This window comes from Squalius cephalus, assembly GCF_949319135.1.
Source record: "Squalius cephalus genome assembly, chromosome: 7".
In the NCBI taxonomy this organism is placed as follows: Eukaryota; Metazoa; Chordata; class Actinopteri; order Cypriniformes; family Leuciscidae; genus Squalius; species Squalius cephalus.
In genome coordinates, this window is record NC_137128.1 from 41277486 (window position 1) to 41303205 (window position 25720).

A 25720-nucleotide genomic window follows, 5' to 3' on the forward strand; every position below is an offset into this window, starting at 1 on the left:
GCATTAGATGTATATACACATATACGTCGTGACAAACACACTAACACAATATCTGCTTTGGTACAAAGTGCCATAGCATATGCAGCTTCATTAGGAAGACTTCATTCAGACTCCATTTCAACAAGAACAAGGTGCAGTTGTGGGATTACGAGCTATACTACAAGCCAGTGGCGCTGGATCGTTCATTCAATCAATGAAAATAAGCTCTATTTGAATAAATATAAATATGGAAATCTTGCATATTAACAAAATATACCACTTGGCCCCATTAAAGGGATAAGCATATGGATTGTCAAACACTGATCTAGAACATTTAAGGATTTTGTGGCTATGTCTATGGTCACGCTTTAATGTGAACTGCTTTACATGGACTGTATGTGAGTATGTGTTCAGGTCAAGACAGATTGCTACAGACCTGCTATGGAATCACATTTATACTTGCAAGACAACTAGGTTTTACTTGGGCTGATTTTAAATAGCAGAGCTGTCTTTAGCTCTCGGACGGACGATGTGTTCGAGCTGGCCCGCGTCGGACACGTCGTAGCTGGTTTTGTACTTGGCCAGAATCTTCATGAGTGGACGCAGTCTGAGCCACCACTGTTCCTTCGGGATCCTGTGACTGGGAATAACAAAAGTATCAGGTCAAAAGCCAAGTCTGTATCATTTTAAAATGTTTTTGAAATGTTAAAGGGAGCATATCATGTAAAACAGGATTGTTTTCTCCTTGCTCTTTTGAGTTAAATGAGTCATGACGTGAGAAATCAAAGTTGCCTTGATCTTTTGACATATAAAAGCTCTTTGTACCATTAAAACATCCTGCAAGTTTCAGACTATAAATGTCCTCCCTATAAACAAAGCATGTTTTAAATCAAGTCCAAAAGTCGGGTTTTATATGGTTTATAATGTTTTTGCATTGATAGTGTTTCTTTTGCAATTCTCTTAGGCAATCATAACAGTGGCTGTTTTCTGACAAGCCTTAAAGGACCCCTTTAACTTTTTCCCCGCCAGCGTTTTTGAAAAAAGTTGCCAGTCAGTGCCAGCATTTTTTTATGATTTTCACAAAGGTTTCATGGCCCCCAGAATATTTTGTTGTATGAATATCTGAACATGCAATATATAAAAAAAAACAGTTTTATTCTAGCTTCATGCATTCTTTTTTATCAACACTTGAATGTGGGTAAGTTCATAAAAAAAGCAACATTTTGAGCAAAAACCTGAGAAAATCGCATTTTTGTCAAAGGTTTCTTCTGGATCGGATTCAGAACGATGATCAAAACACATATGGAGTAGATGGAGTCCATCAACACCCCCTAAGGTTGCACAGTCATATACCTCGTCCTGGGTCGACATTTCATTCAGTAACATTAGGCAGTTTTGATTTATAAGCTGTTTAATGTTGATGATCGCATTATTTTACATATGCATCTGCTTATATGATACCGCTTGTTTCTGCTTCTTTTTTCAGATGTTTTGATCAGGAGATTCAGTACTCTTTCAGTTGCATAATAGGAAAGCTGGAAAATTCCATCAATGGCGGGGAAAGTGTTAAAACAGATCGTTTGAGACAGAGGGTCAGAATGAGGGTTGAAAATATTCCACACACACATATACATCTATACTTTATTTGTTTTATTATTTATTTAAGTTCCTTGAGGTTCGCTTATAATGTTAATAGATAATAAAAATCCATGTCATGACCGCTTTAAAAAGAATGAACTCTTTCCACGCCATTGACGGATTTTCCAGCAATCAAAGTTTTAACTATTATATGGCTATTACGCCTCTTCTGAAAGAGTACAGAATCTCCATATCCATAAACAAGGAGCAGAAACATATGATGAAGATTGCTAACGCACATGTGAAATAACGCTATCATTAAACATTAAACAGCACATGCTATTCTTAGTTAATGAAACAGTGAATCATTTTGTGAATAAACTGGTTTAAAACTGGCTTAGGTTCTCCCATCACTACTCAAAAGTACCCCCAGATCATTTATTAAAATTAAGCAGAAAATATTAACATATCTTCGCCCTATTTACATGTTCATGGCTGTTCTGTATTTAGAAGTCTTAAAGGCACAGTATCAAACAGCCTTTTTAATTCTAAAGGTCAGCGAGATAATGTCAAGTCAGACTAAATTATGATTTTTTTTTTGGAGCAAGAACCTTAACATTACACATGGACTTCTGAGGAAAAGGTAAAATGCTACATAAAATGCTACATAATGCTACATGCCTTGGAAACGAATATTATGCCATCATTACTAGGATATTAGCTTTGTTAAGTGTGTTTGTTGTCTTACACGAAATCAGTCTCATCCTTCAGTTGTACGACGGGCTGGAAAACCAGAGCTCTGCGCCGCATCCCCAACAGACACGCAGAATCCTCTGTGTTCGCAAACACACGTCCTGCCGAATACACAAAAATATGGTATTGCACACAGTCCACAAGCAGTTCAAAATCACCAGCGAAAGTTACAAGCATAATAACATTGCACTTTGAAGTGAATTAAGACAATACATTTTTGAGATGCAAATCATTTACCTTCATCTGAGCCAACCGAGGAAAGCAAAAAAGAGCAAAAGAAAATAACTCAACACTATGACATATCATGAAAATCTATACGGTCAAGACTGAACATAATATATTCTGTAACACTTTAAAATAGTTTTAATTTGTTAACATTAGTTAAAGGGTATATGTTCACCCAAAAATGAAAATTCTGTCATTAATTACTCACCCTCATGTTGTTTCAAACCCGAAAGACTTTGGTTCATCTTCAGAACACAAATGAAGATATTTTTGATGAAATCTGAGATTTCTGTCCCTCCATTGACAGTCTACGCAACTACCACTTTGACGCTCCAAAAAGATCATAAAGAGATCGTAAAACTAATCCAAATGAATTTTGTCCAAATTTTCAGAAGAGACAATCGCTTTATATGATTAACAGATTGAATTTGGGCTTTTATTTACATATAGACATTGATCAGTGAACATAAACAGAAGCTCAAATGTGCTGAATAACACGAGAATGAACCTCATTGGTTCTCACACGTCAAGCGTACATGCTTGAGCTTCTGTTTACCACAACTGATGTGTGAGTTGATGAATGTTTATATGTGAATAAAAGCCGAAATTCAATCTGTTCATCATATAAAGCAATCGCGTTTTACAATCTCTTTATGAACGTTTTGAAGCGTCAATGTGGTAGTTGTGTAGCTGTCAACTGAGGGACAATAGGCTCTCAGATTTCATTCAAAAGATCTTCATTTGTGTTCCGAAGATGAACGAAAGTCTTGAGTTTGGAACGACATGAGGGTGAGTAAATGATGATTTTAGGTGAACTATCCCTTTAACTACATTTGTAAATTGAAAAATTAACAACATTTCTACCACTTTTACGAATTTTAGTTCATTTTAAATCTTAAAATTTACTAATACGCTTTTAAGATCAAAATGTGTCTGTTAATATATATATACACATATATGATACATTTGATTAATAATAAAGTATATCTAATTTATATGTATAACATTTTATTATAATATTTTATAGTTTCAAATTAAAAAAGCTACATTCATTATTTTATTAATAATAATGTATTATTATTACAATTCATTATTAATTACAGTTTTTTAATAATATCTTTATTATAATACTTTATTTTATTTTATTGTTTTATATTGAATATTATATTACATTTTATATCCAAATCTGTGCAACCCATAAGTATGACAAACACATGGCACTGATGTTAATTTACTAAACGTATGTAATTGTGCTCATTAAAATGACATTATCCTCTTAGTTAATCAGGATAATTCTGTATAATTAGATAAATGTATCTGGTGCAGAAATGAGATCTGAGACTATCAGCATGTCATTTCCTGCGGCTGTGTGAATATGTAAGTTTTCTGTTGCTGCTTTAGCAAGGACAGAGTCTGAGTTCACACAATCCCAGAATGCATCTTTACAGGAGTGATTTCTCTTTACCTTCTCTGTAAAACTCTTTGAGCTTCTTGGAGATCCACTGCATGGCTTTAGCAGCGATCTTGGTGCCAAAGTTCCTGTCGAACGGCGAAGGAGCACCACCCTACAGGACATCATAACGTGGCAAATGAACAATATTCTGATCACATTCTGTGTGTGTGTGTGTGTGTGTGTGTGTGTGTGTACCTGCTGCATGTGTCCCAGGACGTTCTTCCTGCAGTCAAACACTCCTTTGCCCTCTTCAGTGTACAGCTGGTAGATGAAGTCAGTTGTGTAGTTCTCACTGCAGTTCTCATTCCTGTAAAACACACACACACATCCAATCACGCCTCCCTCCTTCTACACATACAGACCTACATGATACAGCTGAATGAAATCAGTGTGGTGTATAAATGCTGTATGTACGATCATACCTGAGCACTAAACCCCTCTGGATGCTAGTCTTCATCTTCTCAGTTAAATGTTCGACGTTAGACTGAAAAATAGAGCACTCATAAAAACTCAGCATGTCTCTCTCTCTCTCTCTCTCTCTCTCTCTGTTTCTTTAAATAGTACACACTGCTATATATTCTTCCCTGCGCATGGGACAGAGCAGACAGAGGACGGGGAAGGAGAGAACACTGTAATCACCTTATCCATTCTATAGTTACACTGCAGGTGTGACACAGGTGTATATTTGAAATATTATATTCAGATAATACATTGCAGTGAATATGGACAGAAGTGCATGTCTCTCACCTGTAGGTCTCGGATGTCAAACGGCTCTTCATAGATGTAGGCTGCATCGGCTCCGGCCGCCAGCCCCCCCACCGTCGCCAGATAACCACAGTAACCGCCCATCGTCTCAATGATGAACACGCGCCGCTTGGTCCCGCTGGCGGACTGCTTTATCCGATCACACGTCTAACACACACATTGTAATGGTTTAAGAATGAAATCTATCCGTTACTCATGCACACACACTTCATTAACGGACAGAGTTCAGACTGCCGTTCTGACACACAACCATAAACTCAGACATACGGGATATTAAAGATGCATTCAAGTATAACACAAGTACTGAAGCATGGTCCAAAATGAACTGACCAATAGTGGGTAATTTATTTATTTATTTTAAATATTTATTGAAAAAAAATATTATTTCATATATTATACAATATATCAATAACATTTCTTTTTAAATAACATTTCATAAAATTGTTCTGTGCATTATTTTTCATAAAAAAATATATTTTGTGTATATTACAATTCAATTATTTAGTACTTTATTAGAGTTAAGTTTTTGAATTATACATGTTCTCCATTTACACTTTGTCCATGTATAATGTTGCACTTTCAACCAATTTTATGCTCACAGTTGGCACTTGTTGAGTGTTAATTTTGGACCTGTATGCAAGATATCGCATGCAAGCACGAGACACAATATAGTTCACAACAATAGAGAACATGCACGTGGTTCTAACTCATAAAAGAAGTGATTTTTGTGAGGATCCATGTTTACCATGCAACTTGGGAAATTATACAAGCTTTCAGATCAGCATATAAATCTGTTCCTGTAGTGGACAAACACAGTTCGGTATGTTATATAACCACAGATAATGTATCTCACATCTAAAGCCTAATATCTCACGGGCAGATTTCTAAACAATTAAATGAAACCTGGAAAAACATTCTGTATGCGTTTCTCGTGACCTCCAGACATGATCGTAAAAGGGCACTAAATAGTTTTTTCCACTTGAAAAATTATATTTTTATAAAAAAAAATTAAAATATACATAATATATATTTCTCGCATGCAATTATATTCTTATAAAAATATATATATATTTCTTATATCTCCCAGGCATAATCATAAATTCATACAGGAGCACTAAATGTTTTTTTCCACTTGAAAAAAATCTATATAAAATCTATATATAATATATATATATATATATATATATATATATATATATATATATTGACAAATCCATTAAGTGTTTTTTGTCAAATACATTGTGTGTTTTTTATTTTACCTAAAAGCAATATTGAGATCACATGACCAGCCGAATACTACAGTATACTCACTTAGGGTGTGTTCGACTTCATGTGGCGCTGCGCAGACCGACCGGCGAGAGTTGTCGCTTGCAGTCTGTTGCTTCATGAAGCAACAGAAAGACTTTTCATGTACTGCTTAATACAGCGCCATCTGTACAAGAATAAAGTTCAACATAAGCCTATACTATTTAAATACCAATAAAGTGGATCTATATATTTTTATCTATGTTATTTTGATAAACATGACACAATATAACATTAAGGTTATGACATTAACTTTTTTTGCTCGTCAGCCACTGTGGCTATAGTGGTTTTCCAAAGTTACAAGCCACAATTTTGATATTGATACCATGAGGAAATACTGTAATCTAGATATTTTTAATATTACCTAATAATTTGATAATAATAATTTGCTGTGACACACGGATCCCTTATTCTGTTACAGATGTGTTTTCTTTCTCAACTGTTTACGTTATCTTAAAACATTACTGACTGTGTTTACATGAGTAGGCCTACTCGCCAAGACCGATATTTTGACATTATTTTGTGTGTATTTGACTGTTTAAGCGCAATAAGCAGTGAAAAAGAACTCAATTTAATATGAGGTGGCTTATGTGCGCGCACTTTGGGTGTAAGCACAAAATCTGCGGGAATGAGTGAAACTATGCGCAATACGCGCAATCCCACGCTGAAATTCAAGCGCTGTAACAGCAACAGTATTCATCCAGAGAAAATGAAACAAGTGAGTGAGGGGAGGCGGGTTTGTGTGTCAACTTGCTGTGTCGTCATCAGAGCTTATGCAGCCGCTCTGGAAATGCTGCTTTCGAATCACTCTCGCGGTACTTTGATGCCATGTGTCACAATGACACTGTCTCAAGTCGGACAAAATTTGGAATCCGCATGCAGTGCAGTGCCGATCGGTCTGCGCAGCGCCACATGAAGTCAAATCTTGGTAAACCCCCATTACTGTACACTTCCTCTTGGAAAAAATTAATCATTCATGCGAAAGTGGAAGTTCTACAATGGTACTGATAACCAAAAACATTGTGTTGCGTGTGATGCTGAATCCACACAGTAGGTGTCAGTATAAAATCCAAGAATGCTGTGATTTGTTTTTTGGTCTCAGTCTTACATTACCTAGAATGACTTAATGCACCTTTAAAGATACAGTCTGACAAATTCTTTTTATTTCCGCTGTACTAATCGACATGGTAACATCTGGCTTTCCGGGCGAGGATGGTGTGTCTTACCTCCACTATGGCATTGAGGGAAGTGTCAGCGCCAATGCTGAAGTCAGTGCCGGCTACATTATTACTGATGGTGGCGGGCAGCATGCACATGGGCACACAGAACTCCTCATAACGGCTGCGGGCATCCACCAGCTGCAGCAAACTCTCAAAGGCCTGCAGCAGTGCACATGCATTAGGACGATTGCTCACTTACTCCCTTACTAGTGTACACAAAACAGGACGTCCTTTCTGACTGTTTTGAGAGGGAAAAAGTGTTTCCTGTCTGCTCAAGACGATTAGGTCGAAAGTTGACCACCAGATCCTCGTGACGTGGGCATGGCATTGGCTAAATGGTGACTGTGGCAAGTTATTTAGAAAGCAGGAAACCTCACAATAACCAAAGTGTGACCGACTGCACAACCACACCAAACAGCAGCACAACATAACACACACGTGCAGACAGAAACACACAAGACATCAGGCCAGGCCCAAAACAGCATGCAGTTAGTTGCACTTACATTTGATTTGATTTGTACAACTTAATATCTATGGACAGCACATGCAGTATGCTGAATTATTTTGAATTATTTATTTAAAATTGAATTATTTCTTACCATTGACATACATTTTTTTTTATTATTAAATGTAAAAACCGAACGTTTTGAAAGTTCAGAGAACATTCAGAAATAAAGTTTTCTTAACTAAATGGAAACAGCTAAATATTTTTGTTAGCAGGGAATGGTGTCCATAATCATTCAATTTTAACTTATAAGAAATATTTCATTAATCCATTAGCATCAGTGATTAAGAGTATTTTAAGAGCATGTCATTATTTGTTATTGCTGAAACACAAAATAAAAGCTTATTACACAACATAAATAGGATATAAATTAAAGTTTACCCATTAAAATGAATGAAAAATTCTGTATTGATTTTTGTCCACCAAATGTTTTTTTTTTTGTTAGTGATGTTATTCACGGTCAAATGTTTTTGAACTCAATTCCTAATACTTAGTCTCAGGACATTAATTCATGTGTTCATTTGTGTTCATTCACATTAATTCAAGTATATATATTATTATTATTTTTATTAAAAAAAATGTAAACTGCAGAACTGAGCTCAAAGGTACAAGATTAATAAGTATATTAATCTTCATCTCACAGTGTATATAAATAAAGGTATATTGATACATGAAACAGATTGGAAAACTTTTAGATCATTTTTGGCAGCACATGCATTATAATCAAACATAAAATGCAAGAAATGTTGCAATTTGGATCTCATTATGATTGTGCTACTTTGTTGGACCAGGCCTGCAGTATAAACACACACCACAGGTTATACAGTCAGATGCAGGACTGGGTGACAGATTGTGCTGTGTGACCACATGCGTTCGTCTCCAGACACGCTGATTCAGTCAGGCCGCAGTGACCGCCAACCTCAGCCCATCACCACACACAGCGGTATCCCACCCCAACAAATGCAGCTCGACTTCATGCAACAAATCAAAGCTCTGCCCAGAGAGCACTGGAAGTATGTTTACATGCACTTTAAAAGTTCGATTTCAGTCGGACAAAGGTCATTTGTTTTAAATGTCACATATAGAGTGAGATTAAACTACACTGTAAAAAAAAAAATTTCAAAGTTGTAAATACAAACATGATTATCGAAGTACGTTTTACCATAAAATACTATTTCAGTCTTTGAAATTTCACGTTTAAATGTGTTACTTGTCATTATTTGTGAAATTTACAAGCAATTTCTGAGGAAAAATAGTTTCTACACCAATTTTGTTTAGGCCATAACCATGTCTCAAACACTGGGGGGACCAAACCAAAGTAGTAATAATCTTTTTATTTAAATGAATTAAATAATTAAAGGATTGTTAATTAATTTGTACTATTTGCAAATAGTATTTTTATTTGAATACATACATTAACTCTTATGGCAAATAAAGTATGTTGAAAAGGCCTCTGTTAATGTTTCTTGTCTCATCACATTCAGTTATGAAATTAATTAGAAAAGTTGAGTGGTTCCCATCACTGAATATTACCGTTGGTCATTTAACATTTCTATCATAAAACAGTTTTGCTTAGCTATTTACACTCGTTCACAGTTAAAACTGAAGCGTTGGGCTCCTGTGAACAGTAAGGCCTGCATTCTTTGATTTGATTGGCCATCTCAATCTTTTTAGCATTGATAAGCACTGTTAGACCACAGAGACAGAGCAGCCTAAAATGCAACTTTTAAAACTTTTAAAACATAATGAAGTGCATTAGATTAGCATCAAGAATATTTGGGGGACAGTTTGGCAACATCTCATCCCCTTAAATGTCTATGGTTGTCACGGCCCTGTATAAGATTACATATGGTGTCATGCACTCTTACAAATTAAGGTTCCAAAAGGAGGTTTTCATAGAAGATACATTTTTGGTTCCCCAAAGAGCATTTCAGTAAACAGTTCTTTAAAAAAATCTATTTTGTTTTCTTAGTGTGAAGAACATTTAATAATGTAACAAATCTTTTTTCCAGTATAAAGAACCTTTTGTGCAATGAAAAGGTTCCGTGGATGTTAAAGGTTCTTCATGGAACCATAGATGCCAATAAAGAACCTTTATTTTTAAGCGTGTGTGTACTAAGTCTTGACTACCCAAAACCCACAAAAGCTTGATTGTAACTGTACATGTAAACATACTTAATCCTACATCATCCTATATCAATAATTCTACCAAACACCCTGTTAAATAAAACACAACTTTCCCTCACCTTAATGCATATAAATCTACCTTATTCCACCAAATATAGCTCTATAACACTTTATATGTTCTGCATAAGGTCTACATTTGCATCTAAAATCCAAAATTATCTAGGCTTACTGCCGATATTCACAAAAAGTAATTTATCCTTCAAGTATTTCGCGTATGACCTGTGTGTTTCCTGACAGGGAGGTTGGTCATCATCAGCCATGACCTTTCAGCGTATCTTACTGACAGTGCTCTTGACAAACAGATATACATGCCCACCCCCCCCACACACACACGCTCTTTGACACGAGTGTGTGACGTCTTACATCCGTGATGGCGTTGAGGGCCGTGTCTGCCCCGATGCTCAGATCTGAGCCGGGGATATTGTTGGACACAGTGGCCGGGACCATCACCATGGGAACACAAAGCTCTGTGTGTTTGGAACGAGCTGCTTGCAGCTCCATCAACCCCAAATATGCCTGCGGTCAGAGCAAGACTTACGGGTCACTGGCTAGAATTATGGGTAATATTAAGAAGCGGAAGGGAGCCATGCCCACTTTTATCATGAAGGTAGGAAGAGACTGGAAGTATTTCTGTAGAAGTTTTACAGTACGATTGTGAAATGACAGACGAAACACAAAACAATTGAAACTCTTACTGTCTTTTCGATATGATATTATAAAGATCAGGAAAAAAGACAAAATGTGTCATCATTGATGAAGAGCCTTTTTGCAACAATACTGCATGTTATCAGATTTTCATCAGTAAATAGTTCAGAATCTTCAGTAATTTATTGCATTGACTATTGCATATCTTTTGTTCAAAAGTTTGGGGTTGGTAAGATTTTTTTTTTTTTTTTTTTTAATATTGTTTTTTGGTGATTTTCCTTTTATTGTGACAGGACAGTAGAGAGATGACAGGAAACAAGGTGGGAGAGAGACGGGGGGATGGGATCGTGAAAGGTCCACGAGCCGGGATTCGAACTCGGGCCGCCCGAGCGCAAAGGCGCTACATGTCGGTGCACTGACCACGAGGCCATTGGCGCCGACAGGGGTTGGTAAGATTTTAAGAGAAGTCTCTCATGCTCACCAAGGCAGCATAAATTTGACTTACAAACAGTAAAAACAGTGATATTAAGAAATATTATTAAAAAAAAATGTATATTATAATAATTACAAATAAAAATATTATAAATATATTATGCATTTTAATTTCTTTCCTACTGAAAAATCTCACTGACCCCAAAAATGTTGAACTGTAGTGTATAATGTAATGATTTTAATCTATTTATTATACTGTAAGATATGTTTTGTTGAAATAACAAGATAATCTCAAAACAAATAAATGTTGTGCCTCAGTTAAATTAAATGTTATTTTGTTACAAACTAATTAATATCTGGTAGCAATAGAAAAAAACACTGTAAATTACTGTTTCTCGTCTGTAAATAATAATTTGTAATAAATACTATAAAACATATCATCATGGCTTCATTTAAAGGTGCAGTAAGCGAATTCTGAGAAACGAAACGCTGTTTCGGACCGAGCACCAAAACGCACGTGTAGCCAATCAGCAGTAAGGGGCGTGTCCACTCATTGGGGGGGGGAAATGCCTGTGTTGCATAGGGTGTTGGTGAATTTGGGGGTGGGGCTATCAAGATTGGGGTGTGATCCTTTTGGGTAGGAGTGTGTTTGTTTTTGTGGTTTCAAATATTAACAGCGTTTCTCAGAAATCCTGTACTGCACCTTTATGACAAAAAAGAGACACAATTGCACATGATCATAATGAATAGCAATAAAGTAACAGAATCAAAATGTTATTTTACTTATCAATACACATATGTACATAAATGTAGACAAATACTGTAAATATTACATTACATACCTCAAATCCTCCGATTACCAGTAAAGCATTGATGTTGTGAATGCTCATTTGTTCTGCAATTTTATCAATGTGTTTTGCTGGAAGAGTTCTGAAAAATATATTTCAGGATATTAGAAAGCTTCTTATTCAGTGCATAAAGGCATATCAGTGTCTTTTTCACTGACAACGTGAAAATATAATCTTACCTTTTTGTGCCTAGCAGGGACCCGCCCTGGCCTGTCCAGCCCCCAACATCACCCCACTTTATTTCTTTTATCTGCAGAACAAATCTAAGTAAATATGGGATCATGGACCTTTGCTTGAGTTTTAAGTTGTTATCTCTTTATAAACTGCTATGCTAAAAAGTATGATCACTGATACTCAATACTGTCAAACTGAGTTTAATGTTGTTTTTCTTTCTCATAATATACATCCTAAATATTAAGCATTCCTTTCTTACACAGAGCAACCTTGTGAAACCACTGGAAACATATCCAATCACATTTAAGGGATATTTGGGCAAAAAACAAACAAGAAAACTCCTCAAACTTGCATTTAATTAGAATACACAGAGCATTAGCACCATTTCCTCTGAATGATGCAAGTAGTATAAAGTGGATCTGTAATGCTACACTAGGTTAAATATGGCACTGAGCACAATGCAGCAGGGGATTGTGGGAGGGAATAATGGGCTTACTGTAATCGTGACTGTTTATCTCATTTGGCAAGGGACTGATTCATATACACACGTCTATATGCTGTCTATATATCTCACAGACTAATAATAATATATTATCTTTACCATTACTTTGGTAACATTGTACTTTTCAAAAATCTTTCTTGAAGGCAAAATTGTTGGTTGTGATGAAAATGATGCCACAACAATGTAATATTTGTAAAAACAAAAACAAAACAAAAAAACAATTATAAATCATTTACCTTTTGAATTTTTTTACATTTACTTCACAGTTTGTTTAGATTATCAAACTTTCTTTTATCAAAAATTCTTTGAATGTTTTTAAAATGTGTTTTCCTGGCTCTGGGAGAAGAGTAAAACAATGAAATATCTACATAAAAAGCTTTTGAAAAGTTTGGTGTTCCATATTTAAAGAAACACCAATTATACATAAAGGTCTGTTAGTTTGTGTTACCTGTCCCTTATAGAAGCCCTCGAATCCATCACTAACAGCAAACATAGTGTGGCCTTCTGTGATCCCGACCCTGATGGCCGAACGCACGGCTGCGTTCATGCCAGCTGCAGGAGCGCCGACATTCAATACGGCCACATTAAATGAACTCTAGTGAAGAGAAGAGAGCATATCACATACCATACACATAATGAAACACAAAACCATTTAAAAGGAAGGTTTATATAACCAATCAGAAGTCAGGCCTCAAAGTGAGCTCAAAGTATCTGCTCCCTGCTATTACATAGACTGCATAAGACATGCAGAAATGTTTATAGAACAATACAGTGTTAAGTCTTATTTGATACACAACAGAAACAACAGAACAAAATCCTGGATTAAGCTGCATTCGTGAGTAAATCACTCAAAAAAGCACTGTAATCATGTACATGTGGTCTGTGGTCATGTGCCTCTGATTTTAACTTTCTTCACGTTCAGGATAAAATGTTCTATTTGTATTGTCTATGCAACTACCTTTGAATCTACTGTATTCTATAGAGTGCATGTTTTGTTAAGTGATCTGTGGAAGCCTCATGTCAATGTGATTTCAACTGACCGAGATGACACTGTCTCCCTGTACTCTCAAACAACTAATACACTACCGTTCACGTTCGTTTTTTTCTTTTTTAAGAGAAATTAATACTTTTATTCAGCATGGAGGCTGGTTGATCAAAACTGATCAAAAGTGACAATAAAGACATTTATAATGTTACAAAAGATTAGCATTTAAAATAAATGTTGTTCTTTTGAACTTTATATACAACAAAGAATCTTGAAATTGTATGTTTCAACACTGATAATAATAATAAATGTTTCTTGAGCATCAAATCAGCATATTAAAATGATTTCTGAAGGATCATGTGACTCTAATGAGAGTAATGATGCTGAAAATTCAGCTTTGCCATCACAAGAATACATTACATTTTAAATTATATTCAGATAGAGAATTGTAAAAAAATAAAAATAAAAACACTGTATAATGGTTAAATTTAGCAGTTAATCTGTGAATCACATGTGTGCCGAACAGTGGGGCCTGGTCTGTACGGATCACGGATCAACTCACGGATCATCATGATTGCTAATCTTACCAGAGATGGAGAAAAATCCTACTCAAATAAGCAAATGTGTCCCTGTCCCCAAAAATGACAAAAATGTTGGTACTCAAAAGCACTTCCCTCCACGTTTTCTGCTGTGCATCGTTTATTGTTACCACACATGCACACCAGTTATGTGCACGCCTGTATATAGTGTATTTTTGATTTAAAAAAAGGTAGAAAAGTTCAGAAACCTAATCAGGAGACAAAGCATTGACTATTCTATATTCTCTTCTATTCTATTCTATTCTATTCTATTCTATTCTATTCTATTCTATTCTATTCTATATTCCATGTACAGTACATACATGACAATGGCCTTCCAGCATTCCATCCTCATCCACACAAGAAAATAAATAAACATTGAGCTTTCAATATCACAGAAAGTGGCTCAATCAGACCAAACATGTTGTGCAAAATATACATTATGTCTTGTTCGCATTATGACTGACTTACATTTGGAAATTCAGTATCAAACTTGCGGTGAGACAAGAGTTTGTAAGTATTCAGGTTGTTTTCAAAACTTCTAAAATACAAAAAAAAGAGTAAAAGGATTTAAAAGCCATTCAGACATTTCCTGTTGTGATAAAAAGCGCATAAACGAATATGAATATTTTTTACCATTGACATCTGCTCTGTAGAGTAAAATTATGATTTTTGTGTTTTACCTGCCACGCAGCTTTACAGCTTCTTCAAATCTCTTCTCATCCATGGCCTTCTGGACCTCCTGCGTCTGTAATATGACAAACTATCAAACTGACAACTCCAAAACTCCCAAACAGAGCATCAAACTACAAGCAAATACTATTTTGATTGAACTAAACTGAGATTCAGGATTGGCTGTTAATAGAGTTTATAACCACGTTGTCTATATGCAACAATATAAAGTATAACTCTGTAATAAAAAAATTCTCAGAAATAAAAATGCACCTATTTTACTGGAAAGATGTGGAAAGACGACAGGAAACAGGAACTTGCTCTAACTGCTAGACCAAAGCTCCCAGATTTAATAAACATTACCATAAACTTTAAAACCCAAAAGTCAGTCATTAGTTAAGTTCCTTTCTCACCATCTGAACACACTCCATCAGAGGCACCCTGACAGCCTGGTTCCCACACAGAGACACCACACACGCCGGAGTGCCAGGAGACGCTTCTAACAGGGCCAGCACGGCTTCCACTCCCATACGACTCGCCTACAGAGGACCAGAGGAGAGACAGACAACTGTGTGATGGAGAGTCAATACAACATGCTAAAGTGTGTTTTGTCTAATTCAATAAAATACAGTCAGGACCGTACCAAAATGCGGTCAAAGGCAGAGGGTGTTCCTCCTCTCTGGACGTGACCCAGAATGGTGACCCGCGTGTCAAACCCCAAACAGCGCACAACCAGCTGCAGTAGAGAGTCACACAATATTCACTTCAACTCAAATACAGATGTTCCTCAAACAGATCCAGCAGGATCATGAAGACTACTGTTCAAAAGATTTTTTTTTTTTTTAAAACAAGTCTCTTACTATAAGTCTCTTATGATCACCATTTAGTGGATTAAAAATGTAATATTGTGAAATATTAATAAAATTAAAAATAACTGTTTTCTGACTTAATATATTTTAAAATGTAATTTATTCCTGTGATGCAAAGCTCTATTTTCAGCATCATTACTCCAGTCGTCAGAGTCACATGATCCTTCAGAAATCATTCTAATATGCTGATTTGCTGCTCAAGGAACATTTCTTATCATTATTTTTAATATTGAAAACCCAATATGTTTGTGCTGCTTAATATTTTTGTGGAAACTGATTTTGTTTTAGGATTCTTTGAGGATTAGAAAGTTCAAAAGAACAGCAAAATAGTGAAATTATTTTCAAATTATTTTTTATATTATTATTATATATTATTTTTATTTAAGCAATTTAATGCATCCTTGTTTATTTAAAAGCATTAATTTATTTGAAAAAAATAAAAAATCTTTTGAACGGTAGTGTAGATGGATTTATTATTAATGTCAGACTGAACTTGGAAACCAAGCTCAAAACTCCAACATGAATTAAAACATGCATGCATGAACAAAGCAATATTTCTAAAGGGGTTTATTCTGAAGGCAAGCGCAGCAAACATAACCACAGACATGCATGATGAAAGAGACATGTGTGTGACTTAAAGGCATAAAAGTAAGTAACACACAGTTTAAAACTGTTACAATCAGTGTACTAAATAAAGAGAAGTATCACATGGAAACACGCACAGTTGATACTTACACAAAAAGACAAAACTCAAATCCAAAACATGCATTTGTTATTACTTCAGCAACAAAATTAGGACATAGAAAGTAAAAAATAAATAAATTGTGAAGTATTTTGTTGAGAAGGAAAGCTGTCATTTATAGGCTCATAAATGTGCTGTAGCTGTGCATTACTCACGTCCTTTATAAGGTCTGTGGTTATGGGCTTGTTGTTATGGTCTATTGCACCTTCAGCTACTATGATGATATTAAGCCGTTTCTTATCAGCACGATTCTACAAGGGAAAAAAAGCACGCACACACACATTCGTACATACATACACACTGGTGAGAAGAGGGAGAAGATACTCACGTCCTTCACTTCATTAGAGCTGATGGGGTTTCCATTTCTGTCTCTGGCTCCCTCAGCCACTATGATTATATTAAGACGAGAACCTCGCAAACGGCTCTGCAGGACAAACACTGGAGGACTGAAACATGCTGTGTGTGTGTGTGTGTGTGTGTGTGGGCATGTATGCATGAGTGTGTTGTGTGAATGTGTTCAGCTGCTCGGGAAACTGTAGCAAGCTAAACCACAAGCTAGTACTGTCAAGTTATTCTATAGAAAAAGTGGCTTGCTACACTACAAGCTACTAAAACAAATTGCTAAGTACAATAAAGCTATAAGATATTAAATAATCTAAATATCAGTTGAGATTATATAATTCAGTTAAAAAAGAGAAGCATTTTTCTGGCACAAAAACAATAGATCAATTAGTGACAGCATCAAACTTAATCTATTAATACAAATATGTTTTATAATAAACTCATTTATTTATTACAGTATTTAATTACATGTTTCTTTTTTCTACAAAAAGACAATGTAAAACAATGAAAGAGTTCCAGGAACACAACTGAGTGATGATTCAATGGATTCAGTGTTACTCAATTAATATTAGATAATGAAAGCTGCATGTATGATATACATTTTTCTAACATTTATTCTAATGGTAATATATATATATATAAGAATTATTACATTTAAAGAAGAGATCGAAATCAATTATTCAAATAATTTATTTAAATATTTATATTTTTAAAAGGATACATAAAAAAGAATATATAATATATACTCATTCTCATATTATTATCTCTAATATAATTATCTTAATTCAAAATAATATATAGTTCTCTCTTTCTCTACATTTCTGCATTTGACTTTAGCTCTAGCTTGTGTGCTAATCTAGCTCACACTTGAAATTTCCACAAATATTGTTGGCTCTGAGGACAAATTGCGTGTGATGTTCCTCATTTGTAAGTCGCTTTGAATAAAAGCACATGCTGAATGAATAAATGTAAATTGCTTCAGCTTGCTCGATTGCAAAGCTCCATGCACAATATAATGCAACATTAAAAAACAGTGATGCAATGTTTGGTCAGGCTACACTGCAACTGCTGTAAAAGGTAGCTTGTTAGCTACTTACGCTACTGAACAACGTAGTGAGGTTAGTAGTCTCTCTGCTTTAGTTGGTTTGAGCGTGGCTGTATGTTTCTGTGTGCATGTTTCTGTGTATGGAGTGTTACCTCTGATAGTTTGTGACACATCTGTTCCTCCCAGCCATCTTTGGGAGGCATTTCTGGAATCAGCACCCAGTCAGCTCCACACGCAAGAGCACTGACTAATGCTAGATACCTAACACACATACACACATGGTTTAATGCTGATTATAAGTGCATGTTTCTTTTTGAGTGTTTCAATTCTATGGTCTTACCCGCAGTGTCTACCCATGACCTCCAGCACAAAGGTCCTCTGATGGCTAAAAGACACACAATATAAAAAAGGCAATTACAATAAGGAGAAATAATGATTTATTATTATTATTTCACTCTAATGGTAAAACACTTTAACACATATCTTTCAGAAAACTCGTATCTCCATATTTCATCATTTTAAAAAAAAATTCCATTCATTACTATTGGTCACCCTTTACGTCTATCTGTGGGTTTTGCAAATATTTAACTAATGAAACGTACTAAAAAGAGCTTGTAACTAAACCGTCATCAATCCTCAAACTGTCATTCAAACCTGCCTCTGAATTAAGTGCCAAATGCAGTTTGAAAAAGGTAAATAAAGAACTGTTTGTTTGACTACGTACAGCATTTTCTTTTGTAGTGTTTTCTAATCAAGAAACACTACATATATAAAGGCTATTGTTTTATGTATTTGAGGAGTAAACTTTATAACTTTTTAAGTTGATGAAAACGTAAGGCAAAGCACTTGCTGCCTCAGATGCAGCCGTTCTAATGATGGACAAAACATGTGTGACTGACATCCACTGGTCAAAAACCTCATAACTCCATCTGAGCTTGATTGTGTTAGAATGTTAATAATATAATGACACATGCAAGTTTCTGATAAGCCACAATATGACCTATGACAACAATGTTTAATTATTTTAAAAATACGTTTTTTTTCCCCCATTTCTTGATAGTATCGATTTTGGACATGAGGTTTCCGCCCAACGGCGATGATATACAGTTTAGTATGTGTGTAAGCTACTGGGGTCAGGGTGGGGGTGAGGGGTAGCCTACATCAAGATGTTTGGTCTGGCAACTCACCATAGACACGGCTCAATCCGAGGGGCGGGATAAACGGCTGTCTTTCAAATTCCCTCTGCACGCAATAGGACAGCGCTTCAACCAACCAGAGCGTTTTCCCAACAGCGGAGCTAACGTTAGTTGATAGATTCAACTTTTGAATCTGGCTGGCAAAACTACGAACACATCTTCCTTTTTTAAGAATGACTTAAGTGCCGTTCTTTGCTCTTTTCTCAGAGAAAAACTTAACTCCAAGTCCTCCAGAGTCGCGGCCAAAGCCGATTCGAAAGACTGTTCTCCAGCAGGAGCCATTCTTTGTTTTCAAGTAACAGGGAACCGTCGCAACTCTGTCGTCATCATGTTAAGCCCGCCCCGCCTACTCTATACACGATGTGATTGGCCTGACCCAATTTAGGTTTTTACAGCTCCGAAAGTCAACGGAGAGTTGCTAGACTACCCTGGCTGCAAAATACATTTTGCTGCCGCTAGGGTGCGTCTAGATTTCTAGGCTAGGTGAGGGGTATTGGGAGGCCAAAAAATGTATTTTGTCAAAATACAAAATATCATATAATGTCAAAATATGAGGTAAATCCGGCCCTGGTTAGCGCCATGCCATGCCCTACTGTTGGGCAACAAAAATGTTTGCAAATTTAAATTGATTGGAATAACTGGGATTTTTTTTTTAATTGTTATGCATATACCTTTGTGCGGTGGTCATTATGGCGTCCACCACTTCTATGATCCTGTGCAGTGCTGAGTCAGTGCCAATGGTCATATCTGTCCCACAGAAATCATTGTCTATGGAGCCAACCATCCCAACAATATGCAATGTAGAATGAGTTTGGGAAGCCTCTTCAGTGATTTGACCTGGGAGAGAAAAATATACAGGTTTTATGTTAATACAGTAAGAAATTACAAATCTTCATCCCGTGTATAAGCCCCTCCTACTCTGCTACCTGACTGGACAAGCTCATCCAACAGTCCGCTCCACTCCTCCCTGAAGAGATTAGCTCCGGTCAAACTGCCATCTCCACCAATCACACACAAGTTAGTGATGCCACGCTGCACCAGGTTTAGAGCAGCACGCAAACGTCCCTCGTGGGTACGAAAATCCTTACAACGGGCGCTGCCAATCACAGTGCCACCCTGCACACATACAGTGACATTAAGAAAATAGGCTACACTGTAGTGTTGTCACACAAAAATCACAGATAATATTACTTATGGATCATCCATCACATTAGAAGTGGAAGGTAATGAAGGTGTTGCTTGCAAGCAGTATTTGATGCATACAGAAAATCTGGACAGAAAATGTTTTACATTACATAACATATATACATATAACATTATATAACATATATACATTATTATATATATAATATTATATAATATTATATTATTATATATATTGTTATATAAACATTATATATATATATATTATAACATGTATTAAATTTGTATGTTTTACATAGAATATAATAATATTAATTATTTTAAATTATAATTTAAAAAAGAATTCTGCAGCTCCAGCAACACCCCTGCACTGTATCTTCTCTATTTTTGTGTGCTTGCTCAATTTTGTGTGTTTTTTAGCTTTTAATATAATATGGAAGTTTGCTTACCACTTGTAACATACTGGAAACACTTTCCCATGATGCCTCTTTGATGTTGTCACCTCCATCCACCATGCCCTGGTAGCCCTGAGGAAAAAAAACTATTTATGGACACCACCTTTTATTTGTGACAAGCTTTCATGTATGTCCTTTGTGCTCCACATAAACAATGCTGCTTGCTGTAATCCTAGAATCTTTATTTATCACTGCACAGTAAAGGTCATAGATACCAACATGAAATGACTACAGGGGGTTACATAGGGTTGCTAGTGTCGTGATCGGAGCACAACCTTCTGGCTACCCGTCCTCAGCCTTAACCACTACATCGCAGCATAGTTAAAGTCACCATAAAATCGAAATGGACAGCTTTATTAATGGAACATTGTAGAATTTCTTATAAATGATTTATTCATGCACATCATTTTTTTATATTCATGTGGTCTTGTAATCTTTAATCAAAATAACTTCCCTCCCTCTTGTAGCAACATCTCTTCTCTTCTCTAATGTGTTTACTGGCGCGAGGGCGGGGCAACCTGTCACTCCCATGAGATCGACCAATAAAAATGCAACGATCCAATCAATTCCCTATGGACAAAATCAAGTCCCAGCCTACATTTTTTCTTGTTCGTAAAGCCATTGCAGTGACAAATCAGGTCCTCCCTCGAAATCAGGTCTCTGTTAGGCCCCCAAGCAATCCCACTGGCTCAAATTGATTTGAATAGATACTCTCTATAGCGCCTGATTACAATTCCTACAAAATCATGTTAATAATGACCATTAATGTCTGTATTAGTTAGCGTATGTACTATAGCAGTTACCTGATTAACCTGATAGCTTAGTTTATACATGCATTTGAACTTTCATGTAATTACGTGTTAAATATCCAAATATTTCCATTATAAAAAGAATGTAATGATGTTCAATTATTCACTTAATAGGCTATTATTATTAATTAATTAACAGTTTATCAAGTGAAAGAAATTGCGTTCAATTTGTTTTATTATGCACTATATAGTAAGATATATATTTTATGTATTTAGTATAACCATAGAGAGCCGATTTCAAGGGAGGACTCGATTTGTCATGACACCGTTTCACTCATATACGTCACAGTAGGGATGTAGAGACTATCTCAACTTCCGTTTCATGTTGTCTTTAAACAGTTAATGTCCTATATAAATTTCACAAAGAATACATAGGAATATATAGGTTCATAGTAGTTTAGATCTTAGGAATCAAAAGAAAAATCACCTCATGGACGAAATAAACTTTTGCTCCTACGTAGATTCCCATTCTGACCACTGCCCTCACTGCGGCATTCATACCTACATGAAGAAATACAGAAAAGACTGGTCATTCACAAATTCTGATGCATCAAAACGCTCATTTTAAACCATCAACAAAGATCTCCAGACCATTTGTGGCACAAATAGAGGAATGAAAGGTGGAGGCTCTGCTCAGTATGTTCCCCAAAGTGCTGTGATCTGACAAGTTAAATTAAGCATCTATTCCCCTGAGGCAATGTCCAGCCTAACCCATAGTGATGGGAGGGCGGCTGTCAGGAAACCGTTGCTAGGAAACATAGTGCCATCACTATATGAACAAAGGTCAAAAGGGTCAAAAGGGGAAACTCTAGGAGTAGCAGTGCAATACAGCAATACACCCTTTTCCTATGAACTTCCATTATATAATTCATTCTTGTATATACTGTAACTATTGTTTTAGGCTGGTGCAGGAAATGTGCACACACACAGTAAACAGACATGTTTCTGTGGAGAATACAATCGTCTCTTCTAACTGAGATGCAGCTGATAAAGGGAGTCAGACATTGCATCACTGAGCAAAACAACGCTTCGTGGCCTCTTTAGTTCTCTCTTAAACATGCCGCAAAACAATGAACGTTTCATGCATGCATTGAGCGGAAATGATTATCCGAGGCTTGTTTTAACCCGCGCGCACTTGGGATGCCGTCGTTTTTCCCCCACGTGATCACGGAATCATGGGAGTCTCGCTCTAATACTTGCCTGCCATCACGTAGACGCGCACTCATTCTTTACCATTATGTATTTATTATGATGACACATAACAAAGATTACACGCGATGCGCACAAAGATGCACAGAAACACATTGACGGACAAAAAGCAAAAGATAGGCATATTAACGAATTTTAATTCATTTTCATTCATCCATGATTTAGGCTGACTGTATAGTAAAGCCAATGTCAGAATAAAACGTATGACATAACGTAAATGCTGCGTCATAAATATTTCATTCAGTTGCGTTGAAAGTCGCACGAGCAGTTTACGCGTTGTCATGATGCTCGCGCTGTCATCAGCGATGCAAGTTCATTATTTTAATTCAATTATCTATAAACTATGTGTTTAACCCTAAACTATTTATTTATAAACATATTCCAATCATATTTTAAAAATCCGCTTAGGCTCATTAACGACTGAAAACATGCTTCGCAATCGCTATAAAAGTATTGATAAAGTAATTTTAGCGTCATTTTAAAGCCCGGAACTGCCGCGCCTTTCTGTTATCATCTGTTGCACTGGTTCTGTTTTGCCTAGATGTGTAATGATCAGATCAATGGATGCAAACAAGTCAATATGCCTCGATGTCGACCAAACAAGCACCCTTGACATCCTATTCGGTTTGTTAAAGAAAAGAAATACCTTGAGCATCTCCACCGCTCGTCAAGACGCCGATGGACTTCCCTGCTCCAGAGAGGTTCTCGATGAACTTTCTACTGTCCGCCATTATTTCACGGATGTCTTTGCGACCAGAGTAATACCTTTAATTCCTGGTTGAAGAAAGAGCAATGCAAAGCAACCTGGAGAGGATAAAAGGCTCCGCTGCTCAACTTCTCCTCCGGTGTCGGACGTGCGCTTCGGCAACTCGCGCGCTCCGGTATAGGCTGAACATCACCGCCCCGTACGGGATTGACAGCAGCGTCAGGCAATAGACCTAAGGATCACGTCTCATCTGGACGGGCTTACACCAATTGCTTCCCGATGTTATGTTAGGATTAAAGAAGTGACAAGGAAGTCCTACTTTGCTTTCATCAAGTCTAGAGTTATTGTAAAACAGTTTACATAGGCTATCCCTGTGAAGATCCAGACTAGGCTACTCTAAATGGAACGTGATACTCTTCCATTGTTCTTACTGCACATAGAAAAACAGATCAAGTTACAGTCATTAAGGAAGTACGCACTCATTTAATGAAGACAAAAACATATTAAGATTTAGGCCTATACATTTGTGTTCTAGTGATAGAATACGATATGGAACACCTGTCCATATGGTGAACCTGTCAACTGTGAGCATGTGTAAATGACAGTGAAATTCTTCCAGAAGCCACTTACACATGTGTGACCTTGACATATTCACTCAGGGAGAGAATTTCTGTGTGTGTGTGTGTGTGTGTGTGTGTGTGTGTGTGTGTGTGTGTGTGTGAGAGAGAGAGAGAGAGAGACAGAGAGAGAGAGAGAGAGAGCACCGCCTTGTCATAGAGACAGACAAATGGGTGTGTGAAGACTAAAAGGGTGACCTGTGTTGACAGTGACACACTTTGCACAAAGTTAAACAAACTAATATATAGAAGTCAATAGCTTATAGATTTTAAAATTAGAGATTTTTTACATAAATATATGTTCAAATTGTTTTTTTGTTTTTTAAATGGGTCAAGTAATGGCATCAACTGTTCTTTAAAAAGAGCGCACAAGCATTGCACAACTGAGTTCAACTGTAATGATATTCCGGTTAAGCCACTTGTTTAATTACTCAACTTTTACAACCATTCATTCTGAAATAGAAAGCACGTGTCTTAAAGGTACAGTAAGCGATTTCTGAGAACGCTGTTGAAAGTGGATCTGATCGAGCAGCACAACACACCGTACCTACCACGAAGTGACAAAATAAAATAAAATTCTGTATCAAAATTTATAAGGAAACCAGTACTTTGTTTAGGCTTGGTTTGTAGGGAATTACAAACCTGTGCATATTCAAACGCACATAACTATAGAACCAATTCTTAATGCGCATGTGAATGCCATCAGTGTTTATCACAGGTTCGCCTTTAAAGTCTGTGTACAGAGAACGGTGTCGTCTTAGCAGCCCCTAATTTAATAATAAATGATCGTTGCGACGGAAGCAAATCAATCAAAACTAACTTTAGCTGGAAAATAACTTTATTAAAGAACTGCTATAAAGCCAAAACAATCTCTGTTACCTTAAATTATACGCTTATCTCTGTAAAGCTGCTTTGAAACAATCTACATTGTTAAAAGCGCTATATAAATGAAGATGACTTGACTTGACCTGTAGCCAATCAGCAGTAGGGGGTGTGTCCACTCATGATGGGGGAGGAGAGAGAGTGAGCCAATCAGAAGTAGGGGGCATGTCCACTCATGATGGGGGAGGATGGAAGAGAGATGGCTGAGAGACATTAAAAAAGAGAAAAGCTCAGAGGAATATAACTAGAAAAAGAAGGGATATGATCAGGCAATAACTTTAGGACCCGCGTTAATATTAGAAAAGCTTTCCAGTGCTGGAGAGACCGAAGCGGGAAGGCCTGAAACCGGACACCGAGGTTGTTTAATTAAAATAAAAATAAATAGAAAAGGCATGTTTTGGTAGATTAAGATTACATGACTATAAATAGAAACTGGGGGCCCCAGTTCACATGCACCATATGTGACAAGGGTCCCGTTGTTCAGCTTCTTTTGATAGTCCCTGACCTCACGACATGATGCTCTTTTGGAGGCCCTGACAGTCTGATGCCTCTTTCCCATTCCATAATTTAGTAAGTATTTTAAATATTTGAAAAAAGAGAATAGGGCTTGTTTATGAAAAAAGAGTGAGTGAGTGTGTGTGCATTCTGTTCTTATCCTTATCTCTCTCTGCTTCTCAGTCTGCCTGGGTGGGATGTCTATCTGAAACAGGACTGACCAGCACACAAAGCACTAAGATAAAGAGAAAAGAGCAAGAGCAAGTGCAGCATGACATGCCTGACAGTTGCTGCAGGTCAGGCAGTGCGAGTGATCAGAGTAATCCTGGTAAACAGGGCCAGTTCTGCAGTCTGCTGCAGAACACTTTCTTAGCACAGGTTGAAAGATCTTCAGATTTATTTAC

At 36.5% G+C, this 25720-nt stretch overlaps 1 protein-coding gene across 9 annotated transcripts; it reads right to left on the reverse strand.

The window, feature by feature from the left end:
• Positions 1-38: 38 nt before the first annotated feature.
• On the reverse strand, positions 39-23705 carry pfkpb (phosphofructokinase, platelet b). 9 transcript variants are annotated; one of them, XM_079876083.1, is made up of 23 exons: positions 23263-23521; positions 21835-21908; positions 20593-20670; positions 19927-20116; positions 19672-19837; positions 18145-18189; positions 17957-18065; positions 16573-16668; positions 15450-15542; positions 15220-15345; positions 14818-14882; positions 14606-14675; positions 13020-13166; positions 12075-12145; positions 11890-11977; positions 10334-10486; positions 7285-7437; positions 4736-4900; positions 4411-4472; positions 4184-4295; positions 4001-4100; positions 2306-2411; positions 39-619 (listed from the first exon to the last, which is right to left on the reverse strand). In XM_079876083.1, the coding sequence occupies exons 1-23, from the start codon at positions 23345-23347 to the stop codon at positions 472-474; spliced, it is 2502 nt and encodes an 833-aa protein (XP_079732209.1). In that variant the 5' UTR covers positions 23348-23521; the 3' UTR covers positions 39-471. The 9 variants fall into 9 exon arrangements, with proteins under 9 accessions (XP_079732209.1, XP_079732203.1, XP_079732201.1 ...); XM_079876077.1 differs by lacking the exon at positions 10334-10486 and adding an exon at positions 14458-14484; XM_079876075.1 differs by lacking the exon at positions 7285-7437 and adding an exon at positions 14458-14484.
• Positions 23706-25720: the final 2015 nt, after the last annotated feature.

Coding starts and splice junctions, on each gene's coding strand:
- pfkpb (XM_079876083.1), bottom strand. CDS start 23,347: ATGGCGGACAGTAGAAAGTTCATCGAGAACCTCTCTGGAGCAGGGAAG. Junction 18,190..19,671: donor ATAATGACCACCGCACAAAG/GTATATGCATAA, acceptor TGTGTCTTTTAG/CCATCAGAGGACCTTTGTGC. Junction 15,346..15,449: donor CTGCCTTTGACCGCATTTTG/GTACGGTCCTGA, acceptor GGTCCTCTGTAG/GCGAGTCGTATGGGAGTGGA.